Source organism: Micromys minutus (genome assembly GCF_963924665.1).
Source record: "Micromys minutus genome assembly, chromosome: 19".
NCBI lineage: Eukaryota > Metazoa > Chordata > Mammalia > Rodentia > Muridae > Micromys > Micromys minutus.
In genome coordinates this window covers 33939613-33953128 of record NC_137954.1, presented here as the reverse complement: position 1 = coordinate 33953128, position 13516 = coordinate 33939613, and the positions used below count along the sequence as shown (strand labels likewise).

At 34.3% G+C, this 13516-nt stretch overlaps 1 protein-coding gene across 10 annotated transcripts in view; it reads left to right on the top strand.

Moving 5' to 3' along the window:
• TRIP12 (thyroid hormone receptor interactor 12) overlaps positions 1-13516 on the top strand; it is a 106033-nt gene that overhangs the window by 48580 nt on the left and 43937 nt on the right. For all 10 annotated transcript variants that reach the window (XM_080933308.1, XM_080933316.1, XM_080933315.1 and 7 more), the window contains 4 exons: positions 627-763; positions 5650-5733; positions 6707-6802; positions 12295-12443. In XM_080933308.1, the coding sequence (XP_080789434.1) occupies positions 627-763; positions 5650-5733; positions 6707-6802; positions 12295-12443 (466 nt within the window). The remainder of the gene's footprint in view (positions 1-626; positions 764-5649; positions 5734-6706; positions 6803-12294; positions 12444-13516) is intronic.

The following is a 13516-nucleotide window of genomic DNA, read 5'->3' as shown; positions in this document are numbered from 1 at the left end:
TTATTTTTTTCTCAACTTACCCAAGATTATTATCAATAAACTGTTAATGAACTTGATGATAAAATGTGATTACTTTATTTTCTGTAGTGTATTTTGTACTTCTGTCTTAAACAGGTCTTCCCAGTCATCTGTTTTCCATAAATATTAAGCCTTTAACTGTTTTTGTAGTGTTAGGATGTTTGAATTTAGATAATTTAGGTAGTCTGACATAAAGTATGGGCATGAACAGTAGTATATCACTGTTCTTTTGATCAGCCTATTGTTGTTGTTCTGTAAGCCTTTGTCTATTATCTATGTTTGTAAATGAGGCTGTATTTTAAATGTGTAGTTTCTTTTTTTTTTCTTCTACAGGAGGATCCACTTTTACATCTAGCTGAAAGTGTTTAAAAATCATGTTTGTCTGTAAAGATGACAACAGCTCCCAGTAACACAGAAGCCTGTATTGTGTGAGCTATAACTTGGAAGAATTTCAGATTTACAATGTCTTAGTGATTTTTCTATAACAATTTTTATTTAAAAGGGAGAAGAAACTGGCTTTGTGTTCTGTGAATTTGAGCTTTGTGTTGTCTATACATTGCTCCTAGTGCCTTGGTAATGCTGACTATGATGACATTTTTCTGTTGCAGCCGGCGAGGCTCTGGCCTGGGCAAGAGAGGAGCAGCTGAGGCCCGGCGGCAAGAGAAAATGGCAGACCCTGAAAGCAACCAGGAGACAGTAAATTCCTCAGCTGCTCGGACAGATGAAGCTCCCCAAGGAGCTGCAGGTAGTCTGGCACTTTTTAGCTCTAAGACACAAAAATATTTTTTGTCTCACAAATTTATTTTTGGATGAATTTTCTACATCGTAAGTAGAATGAAAAGGAGGGGAGAGTATTACCATAGATTTTACTGTAAGATACATTTATTTTAGATCATAGATTGGGTGCTATTGATTAGTGGGCTCATTTGTTAAGATTTAAATTCTCAACCAGTCCATACATGTACTACTATTCAGAGGGCTTTATAAAAAGGTATAAAATTTCCATTTAAGGTTTCTATATGTTGATTAGTAGATAGGAGTTGACAAATGATTGTTTCATAATTTAAATTCATAACAAAAAAGTAAAGTTGCACTTTCTAAGCATGTAAATCTTAGCATTTTTTAAGCCCTAAAAATGTATTTTTTTCCCAAGCTATTTTAATTATATTTGGATTTTTATGGGCTTATTTTATTTTTTCTTGCTTATAGTGGATGGCAAAAAAAAGTGTATTTTTTTTCTTTAAGTATCTGTAATTATTATCAAAATGTGGCAAGTAAAATTTAAAATATAGTGTGAAATTGCTGTAATTCATTCATCACTGTGATTTTGTAGTTTTACAATCATGCCACATCAAATTTAGTTGCAAAGCATAATGAACTAATGTACAAAGCACTTTCCTGTAATGTGATTTAATATTAGGATTTGCAGTAGTTTTCTCTAATCCCTATGGCTGGTCATAAATCATAGTTTGCTGGAAAGGTCTGGTTACCCACAGTTACTGTACTCTGCTTAGCTTAGTTTATTTTTGAAGTAATTTCTGTATCCTAATTTTTACAAAAAAAATTAGACAGTGGATTTTAGCTTTTCTTCTATTGGGAATGAAATTTTAAAAGTATTTTTCTTAATATATAATTGGTAAATATTTGGAAGAATATAAGCTACTTCATTTACAGGCTGATTAAGGCTGAAAATGTACAGCCTCTGGTTTCCAGTATTGAATATCACTTTCTACCCATTCATTATTTTAAGTCGGAATATGGAAGTGTGAGGCCAATTCTCAAATGAGTGACAGGAATAAATTTTCTGAATATACGTTAGAGTTGACAGTTACAGTAATTATAAGCAGCAGCACCTGTTCACTCTGCAGATGTGGCTTTAAACACTTCCCACATATTCCTATTGGATATTGAAAACAACCTGCTGAGGTGTGAGTTCTGTTACTGCCATTTTATAAATGAGGGAAAAATGAGGCACACATTGGTTAAGCTTTCCCAGAGTTCCAAGCTAAGTTGTATGACCCTTCAACCCAGGTCTTAGAAGCCAAGTACATAGTATAGCACTGTTTTCTCCCTAGGTATAGAAGAATTTAATTTGAATGGATACACTCAAAAGTTAGAAAGGAGAATGGGGGAGGGGAATTTGATCTTTGATGTATTGATTATTTAGGCTAAATGCTTCAAGGGAATATAGTGTTTTATTGTCATTCACATTTAAAATAGATACTTGTGGGATGTTGACTGTTGCAGAAGATACACATGGTGTTAACTGTTGTTCGAGGAGTATTGGGTTTACTAAGCTTTGGGGTATGGGGTCCTTTATGGATAGTAGAAATTCCTCTGTTGGCTGGCTGTAAAATACTTCTGAGAAAAATACAAACCTAAAATAGCATAGAGGAGATATCTGTGGTCATTTCAATTACTTTTTTATGTCAGTCTCTTGAATAGTGATTTCTGAAGTTGGTAGAAGACTTCTTTCCAAACAGTAAAATGACAAGGAAAAATAGGCATATTCTAGTGCTCACTTTTTATATTAAGAATTTATAATTTCAAGAAATGATTAGTGTCATATCCTAGAAAGCCTCTAGTTTTGTTTTTAATACTGCTCTAAGTCTGCTGGTGTCTCGTTTTCTTCTACTCTGTTCTTGATGCCTTATAGCAGGAAAAACCCCTCCTTCACCATTGTGGTATTTTTGGTTTTACTTTGTTTTGAAAGAGGATATAGTTTTCTAGACAACAAAAGATTGGTTCTCACTAGGTATTCTTGGCTGGCTGGTAGTCACTGTGTAGGCCACTCTGGCTCTGACCCTGTCTCCTCTCCTCTAAGTGTTGTGACTAGGGTGGAAGCTAAAATACCCAGTACTATTTAATTTTTTGAGACAGGGTTTCTCTTTGTAGTCTTTGCTGTCCTGTAATTTGGTCTTTAGACCAGGCTAGCCTCAAACTCACCGAGATCTACCTGCCTCTGCCTCCAGGATATCAAAGGCATTCGCTACCACCATCTGGAATACACCCATGCTTTTCTTTTTCTAACTAAATATTTTTAGTGCAATAAATTGTGTTAATGGCTGTATTACCATATGATTGAACACAAAGTAAAAAACAGCTATTTTTTTTTTTTTGATCATAGTACAGAGTTTTATGGCATAGATCTTCCTATTGCCTTCTTTACTTACACATAATGCTATTTAGCAATTTCTGACAAGTGTAAAAATTCTTCTGTAAGCCTTCTAATGTTTTATCTTTGTAAGAGGTTGAAGTGTTTATTAGAAACCTGGCATTCTAAAGTAGAATTCTTAAAAAAAATTAGTATTTCTGATGTAAAATCTGGGTTTTGGTTGTTTCTGTCGATAGTCATACTTTTATATTTGACTATAGAGAAATGTGTAGCATGAATAAAGGTTTTGGGCTTGACTTATGAATTTTGAGTTGATAGCTGTTAGTTGACTGCATTTCACAAAACAGTTCTCTCTATTAATCAAGTTAGTCTAAAGACTAAACTGATCTGAGTATCTAATTTTGTAAAACAGTATGTAAAGGTAACATCATTGGACAAAACTGTGTCAGACTTTGAAAGAGTTGCCAAGGGCGAGGGAGGGACTCAGTGTTCTAGCTAGTTGAGATCCCCAGTACCTCTGTCAAAAGCTGAACTTGGCCTTTTGTGTTTATAGAGCTGTGACCCCAGTGTTGGCCTAAGCCAACATACAGCTAACTCCATGTTCACTGAGAGACACTGTTTTGGGAGTAAGCCAGGTACTAATAGATAGAGAAATTGGATGTCCTCCATTGGCCTCTACTCATAAAAGGGCTGACATAAAGTTCACTCTCTTTGTTGAGTGGTAGCATATTTTGTCACAGTTGGGAACTTACCCATTTGTAAAAGCAGAATACCTATTCCCTTTTATAGCGTTTTTTTGTTTGTTTTTGTTTTTTTTTTTTGCAGGAGGATGTTGCTCTCTCAGTTAAAGTTTTACCATAATAGAATTGTAAACATCTTTCCAGTGTGTTCTTTCTATTAGGATTTTATAGGGGTGTCCTGTCAACTGAACAGGCCTTTTAAATTATGTTTCACAAGTTGTATTTCTTGATTAAAACCTTTATGGAAATGTAATTTGATGTTTATTATGAAAATTATCAGAAATAGATAGATCTTAATGATTATAGATTCTTGAGGTATTTTATGTTTAACTTTGTGTTTGCTTTCTCCATACTTAAAAAGCCACTTTTAACAGACTAGGTCTTAGTACCTAAAATACTATAACTTGTTTATAGGACATTGGTATAATGACCATACCTGAATTTAAGTCATGAAAGCTTTTTTTCCTGTGCCTGAAGGATCTCTGTAAGCAAACATGTTGACAATTCAGCATATAAGCATCTTAATGCTACCTCATAAGTAGTTTTTGTGTAGTGCAGTTTGTTTAGCCTTCTTACCATCTTTCTTAATCTCAAAGGCTTTATCCTTAACAGTATACATAATAAGACAGTATACGTAAATAAACACATACAAGTTTGTTCTTGTTGCTTGCATTAACAAATAATTGATGACCTGGATTTCAGTCTTTGGGCCATCATTAGCTAACTTTTGTTTGAACCCTTATCAAAGAGTTAGAAAAGGAATCTGAAGTTACTGAAAATAATGTTTATTTCTAAAATGTAGAATAGGTGGCTGGCACATTGGCATCTTTTGCTTTTAGGATATATTTATTTGTATATGGATACACTGTATCTGTCTTCAGACCCACCAGAAGAGGGCATTGGATCCCATTACAGATGATTGTGAGCCACCATGTGGTTGCTGGGATTTGAACTCAGGACCTCTGGAAGAGCAGTCAGTGCTCTTAACCTGAGCCATCTCTCCAGTCCTCACTTTTTACTTTTAAACTGGATCTTGTTATGCTGTGTATGGGTGTGTGTGTGTTGTCTGTCTTTCCTATGATGGTGATCAACTTGCCACCACGCCCAGCTCAAAAGAGCTCTCAAAATTTATGTCAAAGATGTTAATGATGTGCTTATGTGGAACAAATCTATGTGTGAAGTTTTATAGGTCTAAACATATGCTTAGACGGCTAGTTTCTTCTTCTTTGGTTAGATTCATAATATCTGCTGCTGTTAACATAAACTGGTTTTGTTTCTGTTTTGGTTCATACATGTTTTTTGTAATGGAATTCTGCTTATTCATTCTACTTTAACTTTTGGCATATAAGTTTCTCTTTTTCATACTTACGTGTTAGTTGTAATGTATGTCTTCAGTATTTCATTCCAAAAGGAATAGTGTTTATGATCTTTTCACACTCTTGCAGCTAGAGGAAGTAGATAAACGATTATTTATTTACATTTCTGAAATAACAAGAATTGTTTTAGTAGCCTGACTTGATTGACTAATGGCAGAGTAATACAGGAGAAAGCTATTTCAAGGGCATGTAGGTTGCATATGTGTGTTTATGTAACTGTGCTGAGCTCTTTGTTAACTCCTGAATTTTAGATTTATATGTCAGGCAGTTGTAGAATGGCTGAGTGTATAGGAAGAGAGATTTAATTTATTATAGTCTGTAAAGCTTTGGTTTTTTTTAAGGTAAGCTAGACATAAGATTAAATGCTCCTCCTAATCCTTACCTTCCCCCTCTCCCCAAGCCTCTAGTTCTGTTGCAGGGGCTGTTGGCATGACCACTTCTGGGGAGAGTGAATCGGATGATTCTGAGATGGGACGATTACAAGGTAAAGACAGCCATTGAGTTTGCAGATAGTCCTATTCTTTACTTGAACTCAAAGTTCATATTATATTCATTGAATATTATATAGGAATTCTAGGTATACCTGCACCTTCTGGGAAAATTTTTGTTATTGCTTAACTTGATACTTTGGGTTCAGAGATGACCTGTCTTCATTTTTACTGTTTAACCATGCAAAGCCTCATAGTTTTTCAAAAAAGTTTTTCACATGATTACATGTATAATTGGCTTGAGTAATAAATTACAAAGCACCTCAATATGTTGTTGTTTTCTAGTATCTAAAATCAAATACTGTGGGTTTTCCCTATGTTCCCCATGTAAACTCTAGGTTTTATTTATTTTTTAATGTTGTCAGAATCTTAAAAAAAAAAATCTTGTATAACATACACTCCATGAATGAATTAGGTGGGTTTGTACTTATATCTCAGATGATGGATTTTTTTAATAGACTCCCAATGTAAGGCTTACAAGAGACATTATTTGAAAGTTTCACTTCACTTTAAAATTTGAAATAAATAGCAAGTTTTTAAAAGCTTCCCCATGATACCACTCATAAATATAGCTTTTATTTGGAACTGGTAAAAATGACTTATGATTTTCATGCTTCTGGACAGGGTCACCAAAGTAAGTCTCTTGGGAAGTAATGTTATAGGAAAACAAGGCAAGGCTTCTTAGTACATGACTTACCTAAAGTACTTTTATGGTTTTCTTAAATAGTTCTGATCTGTATATGTTTTAAGTTCTCTCCAAAGCTTCATATTTAGAAATTACATGGAAGTGTTTTAATTTATAGTAGCTAATTAAATTTGTGTTTGTATAAGGTTTCTTTTAAAATTCGTAGTGGAAAGTAATGTTGTGCTAACACAGTTGAAGGAGGTGAATCAGTTTTTGACATTTTTAGGGAAGATCAGTTTTTTAAATCAACTCAATGATTCCCCCTGCCTTTCTTTTTTCTTTAGCTCTTTTAGAGGCCAGGGGTCTTCCTCCTCACCTGTTTGGTCCTCTTGGTCCTCGGATGTCACAACTTTTCCATAGAACAATTGGAAGCGGAGCTAGTAAGTGCATATTATACAGATTTTTATCCCTTGAAGTGTCTGAATGATTAGTAATGTGCTATTCTTACTGGTTACTTGTTGGCATATAACTTCCTTCTATACTGTTATTTTTGACTACGCAACTGTAATGATAAAAATCCAGATTTTATATTTTAAAAGTTACTTAGAATTTTAACTGTAGAAAAGATTTTTGTAGTTATCATTTTAATTTTTTTGTTCAAAGTTTTTTATGGTGTCACAAATTTTATCCCAAAAGATAGTGTTAGATGAACCTGATAAGAATGATTTCTCAGCAGCATTACTTTACACCAGACTATCAGATTAATTATAAACTAGATCCTACATGCATGGTTGACCTAACAATGACTAATATATAGTCTTGATTTATAACTGAACGTATCGTCTTACAGTTTCCTGGACTCTAACTTAGTAATTAATTTGTTAATAACTTCTCTACCAAGCTGACTGATGCATCTCATCAAGTGTTTGACATTTTAAAATAAAACTGCATTGGTGGTTTTAATGTGTACATGTGTGTAAATATATGCATGATGTGTGTGTGGGGGGGGGTGGTGTATTGTATGGGTGAGTGTACATGCTAGGACAAGTATGTGGAGGTCAGATGGCTACTTTGTAGTTAGTTCTCTCTAACTTCTGTAGCAAGCATCGCTGTTTGCTAAGCTATCTTTCTTGCTCCCAATTTTTATTTTGTAGTTAAAACATTGTATTTATAAGCCATGTATGATAATGCATAACTTTAATCCATACTCTAGAGGCAGAGTTCCAGGAAAGACAAAACTATGACATAGAGAAACCACGTCTCAAAAAGACATACCAAAAAAAAAAAATCGCACATTGTTTCTATATTTGAAGCCATCCTCTGGTGTGCCCCATCCCCAACTAAACACAATAACCCATTTCTAGCTTGATAACAAGAAAACTTTTGTTTTCTGACATCTCAGGGTAACATACCCTGCCATCAAGTTTCCTTTTTGAGAGTTCTGTGAGCACTCAAACTTCATTACAATTTTGGGTCCTTGGGTATTCCATTTACTGGATTCATAGTTGGGAATCAAATCTGATCTTAAAAGAGCAAGTTTTCTTAACCTTGCATTTCTACACCTGGATTTGATACCCCCAACCCCCACTCCAATGAGAAATGATTACTCAGAATGCTAGCATTTTTTAATTGTAATGATTGTAGTATTGGTGACATGTCCAGAGGCAAGGTCATGAGCCATATCCTTGAGTTTGATCCTTGGAACCTACATAGTGGAAGAAGAGAACTGATTGCTGTAAGTTGTCGTCTGACATCATATGCACAGGCATACTCAGTAGTGAATAGAACACACATGCAAAGAATTTTGTATGATTTCTGGTTGTCCCCAGACAAACTGTAAAAACTCAACTGTCAAGGTAATGACAATTACAAGATGGCAACATTTTATATCAAATTTCTGAGATATAATTTAGTGAAAATAAATCAAAAAGATAACTTTCACTTTTATTTGTTTTCATAGGATTGTTGGTATGGGAAAGGTTCCCCCTCCCCCAGTGGTTTTAGCATCCTCTTAAGTTACAAGGGTTTTTATGGTGTGTGTGGGTGTGACTGGGGACACTTTGTTGTAAACAGTGGACCTGCACTTGTTTAGTTATTTTAGTGATTTCCATTGATGTTGTCCCATTTGATTATGGGATCTTTTTGAAGTTATTTTGTAATTTTTTTGTTTGTTTGTTTTTTTGGCTTTTTGTTTGTTTGATTGATTGATTGATTTTAATACAGGGTCTCTCAATTCCATAGCTCTTGCTGTCATGGCTATTTAGCACATGCTGGCCATAACACAGAGATACCAGGTACTGAAATTAAGGGCCAGTCATAGCCATACCCTGACTACCTTCAAATCTTTAAGATAAATGTTTTTAAAACAATCTGTCTGGCTTAGGTTAATTTATACCTTATGTTATAAAGACTGGCTTTGAATCTGCCTTCCTGAGCCTTTTTAATAGTTGCTTTCTAGTATGAGAAAATGAGCCAAATTCATTCAATTTGTATTCCCTTTTGTCTTAAATTGGGCATATTGACAGAGATTCCTGCTTTCCTATGAAAACTGGGTTGAGTCAATAAAAGATGTATACAGAGTTTTGTTAGGTATTATAAATTCCCCACTTTGGGGCTATACTTACTGCCTGTATTTCTACTATGTATAACAGTAGTACAGTATCATAATTTGGGGCTTTTACAAAACATAAGGTGAGAATTGTTTGATATTGATCTTTTTGATATTCTTGTAGTATTTTTTCTTTTCTATTATATTGTTACTTGTGTCTTTTAATGGTTACTCTAGAGATTATTACAAATAGCCTTCATTTATTACAGCTTTCTTTGTTTTAATATTTTATCATATTTCAAACAGTGCACGAATTACAGAAGTTTAGTTTCCAGCCTCCTCTGTATACTGTTTTATTACATATTTGTTAGAATTTTGAGAACACACAACTATTGTTTTAGATGTAATGTAAAAACGTTTATTTTCCATTGTGCTTAATTTCTTCTTAGATGTGATTTTTTTTTCCCAACTGAAGGACCATATTTCCTAGGAGTAATCAATAATCATCTCTGGTTTTGTTTTAGAAATCCTTGTGTCTTAAAATTTAGGGATATTTTCTTAGACATAATAATCTCAATCAGTACTTTTTTCTTTCTGATTACTATAGTTTTATCTTCATTAAGCTTTTCATTTGACTTTTGTTTTCTTTTTGTTTTAGAATTTTCTTTTGTGTTACGGGTATGAGGGAGATGTGTATGTGTCTAGGTTCTTTGTGTAGCCCAGATTGGCCATGAATTTAGAGGCCTACCTACCTCTTCATAGTCCTGGGGTCAAAGGTGTTAGTCACTGTTCATAACATGAGTATTATATTTCTGAAAGTTGTTTGCTGCAATCTTTTGTTACCTTCTTGCTCTGTATTGAGTTAATTTGCAACACTTGTTTACTTCTAGGCAATTCATTGATTATTGAAGATTTCTTTGTTGAAATTCAGTATTGCTTTCCTAGCTCTCCCTTTTGCTGGTAGTTTAATTGGACAATTAAGCCTGTGTATTGATGAGCCCTATTCCCAGGCTATTGCTTGAATTTTTTAGAGTATTTGTCACATTAATATTCTAGAAGTGTTGTTTTTTCATAATTTTTAATTCTGTATTCCCAATTTTTATCAATTAATTTTGATTGCTTTATTATATAGCATTTTGTATAAAAGAGCTGGAGACCTGTCTAGGTAACTTCTGGTAGCTATCGCCCCTCTTTCTCTTTCTAAAACATAAAATGTTAGATTTCTACAAACTATTATCCAGGACCAAATTCATCCCCTGCTTGTTTTTATTTTGTTTTCTTTCTAATGCTTGCATGGGAGCTTATGGAGAGGACAGCCATCAAAAGTTTCTTTTCTCAGTCTACAAACTGGGCTCAATTTGTAGGTTGTCAGGCATGGGCTGTGCCATCTCAATGGCTCTTCCTGCTTAGTTTTGTGCAGCCTGAGAACTAAGAATTTTTTGGTGACTGCAAAATTAAATGAAGCATCATATTTTAAGTTGCAAATTAAGTAAATTCAATGTTCTATTGGATCAGGACCATGTTTATTAGTTTTGTTCTCTCTACTTTTGAACTATAATACCAAACAGAGTTGGATAGCTGCAGTAGAGATCTTATGGGCTGCGAAACCTAAAATAATTACTGTTTGGTTCTGAATAGAAAATGTTGGCTTGCTAACTCTTTCTCAACTGTTTATTATTGTGTTAGTTTGTGGCTATGCAGAATGTTCTTGAAATCCTCACACACACAAGGTAAGGGTGAGACTTGCTAATGCAGCTACAGCTTCCCCTTTCCAGCTCAGTTGATGTGCAGACTGATAGTGCGGACTGCTGGTGGATTAACAAGAACCACATCAGGGCCGTCTTAATTTCCTCAGGATTGTCAATTACATTTCCAGTGCCAGCTGCTGAATTCATTAGTTCCTGGGTTTTTTTTTTTTTTTTTTTTTTTTTTTTTTTTTTTTTTTTTTTTTTTAATATGTCACCTTTGAACTAGCAGATATTAACAGAATTGGGTCTCTTAATCTTTTTAATCTAAGTGACAAAATGAAGCACAAATACTTCTATATATTTGATTTCAGCATAGAAGTAATGTCTCCTATTGTTACTAAACATGATGTCAAAATGACTTACCAGATATTCACAGTAAGATAGTTCTTATTAAAATTTTGATTTGAGAAAAGGATATTTTCACTATTATGTATAATACACAATGCTTTGTGAGACATTACGTTTTTTCTCTTTTAATCTGTACCACATTTAAAAATAACCTTATTAAGAAACAGCACCGTGTATGGTGATAGTTGCTTTTATTTTATTTGATTTCGGGCTTTGCAGCATAAGTGCTTGGTCCTGTCCGGGTTGGTCATGTGGTGTCTACTATTGAGTCCCTGACTTAATTGTTTCAAGAGTACAAGGTGATCTTACATTCTAACTTGTAATTGGATTTTTACTCATCCCAGGTACTTAGGATCAGAATGTGGCCATTGTTTTACTGCATTTCAGATTCAGATATATACTTTAGATAATTTCAGTCTCACTGATAATAATTACACGTAGGATTGTCAGCCTCAGTGTTTATGAAACACTCATTGCATGGCACATTTGCTAGCAGTTTTCTCCTTAGGTGTACACAGACTTGGTGTACAGCATTTCATCCTTTTTAGGTGAAATTGGGAATTAATGGTAATTCTTCTAATTAGTTAATGCCTTAAAAAACTTTTTTAAACACTAATGATATACCTGATGTACTGATATTAATATTGAGTTTAAAATTTAGAAGTTTTATTTTTCTGAACATGTCTGCATTTTGTTTTCAGTGTACTTTTAATTGTAGTAGTAGTAGTATTAAGGTAATAGGCTCAGCAGTTATGAAGTTAGTTAATTGGTTAATTAGTTAGTTTGTTAGTCACATACAGTAGAGAAAAACAGTCTCAGTGTGTTAAATAAATATAACATTCCTTTGACATCATAGTTAAGAAATCTTATTGACCAACATTGTACTCACTGCCTTCATTCTTTTTTAAGTGTAGGTATGGCAAAGCTACCAGTTGTTAGTTTGTGTTGATTTTGAGTTTTGCTGTTAAAATAATGTTTGTTTCAGTTAAAGGCAGACACCAAGTACCTTCATTCATTCATGGTAAGAATGAGCAGATGCACAAGGGAGAGAGCATAATTCTCCCTTGAGTATTAAAGTGTCATAGACCTGACCACATATATGAGTACCTGAGGAGTCTAGAAAAGCTGTTCCATTGCCTGGAGTTGCATTTATCTATCATTGTGAGCTTCCTGGCATGGCCCCCAGAGGCAGAATTGAAGACCTGGAAGAATAATATTCTTAACTGCTGAGCAATGTATTTCTTATTGCTCTCAGTGTTTAAAAGTAATATCTTCCTTTCCCTTGAAGGTTCTAAGGCCCAGCAGCTTCTTCAAGGACTACAAGCCAGTGATGAAAGTCAGCAGCTTCAGGCAGTCATTGAAATGTGTCAGCTATTGGTCATGGGGAATGAAGAGACACTAGGAGGGTTTCCTGTGAAGAGTGTTGTTCCAGCTTTGGTAAGCATGCTGTTACTTAAGTGTATGGGAAGAATAGTCAAGCCAGGCAGTATACCATTATGTTTATATAAATATTAGGTTTATAGCATATTTTATTTTTGAAAACTAAATAAATACTATACCTTCTTACATATTCAAGGAGACGAAAGTACATGAGATGGTGTCATTCGGTCAGAGTATTACAGTATGGAAAGCTGATATTTTTCTGAGTTAAGTCTTATGAAACTCAAACAGTCTCATACAACCATCACTTAACACACTCTATTAGTTTGAATGGTTTGAATTTGACAACTGTTTAGTGATAAAGCAGGTTTCTTTTTTTTTTTTTTTTGATTGTTTTGTTTTTGTTTCCCCCCTTTGCTGGTTGAACATTTGAGAAAAGAGTCTTGAGGAGGGATCCTTAACAACCTTGGCCTGTGGTCATGTCTGGTTTGGGTTGTCTTGATGACATTAACATATTTGGTAAAACCAAGCCATTGTGGCTTCCATCATACTCTAGGCAGAGGGGATTCTGGATTGTAAATACAGAGATGGTGCCAAACAGAAGCAAATATATACATAATAACTTTCTGTTTTCATTGTTTTGTTTAGCTGCTTCAAGTCCCTGCCTTGCCTTTACAGAAATGGTGGATTCTATCCTGTACTTGTTACCTAAAATGTACTCTTTCTCCTCTACATTGCTTTTTTTGGGGTACTTTATCATAGCAACAGAAATAAAATTTAAGAATTCACATTTGCATTCATGATCATACATATTCCCTTTTGGTATAAAGGAATGTGTTAACAGCAGGTTGAGTCTGTCTTTCTGTTTTGCTTTGTTTTCTATAAAGAGTCTCTGTGTATCCCTTATTATCCTGGAACTTGCTTTGTAGTCCAGGCTGACCTCACAGATCTGCCTTCCTCCCCATCCCAAGTGCTAGGATTAATGGTTTGCTGTCACCATTTCCCAGTACTTCCATCTTTCAGTTAGAAAACTTGGTTTTTTGTTTTGTTTTCTGTTAGCATGAAAGTCCTGTTTTTTAAGTGCCTGATTTAGATGGTAAATTTATATAAGTCATCAAGGCTTACATCAT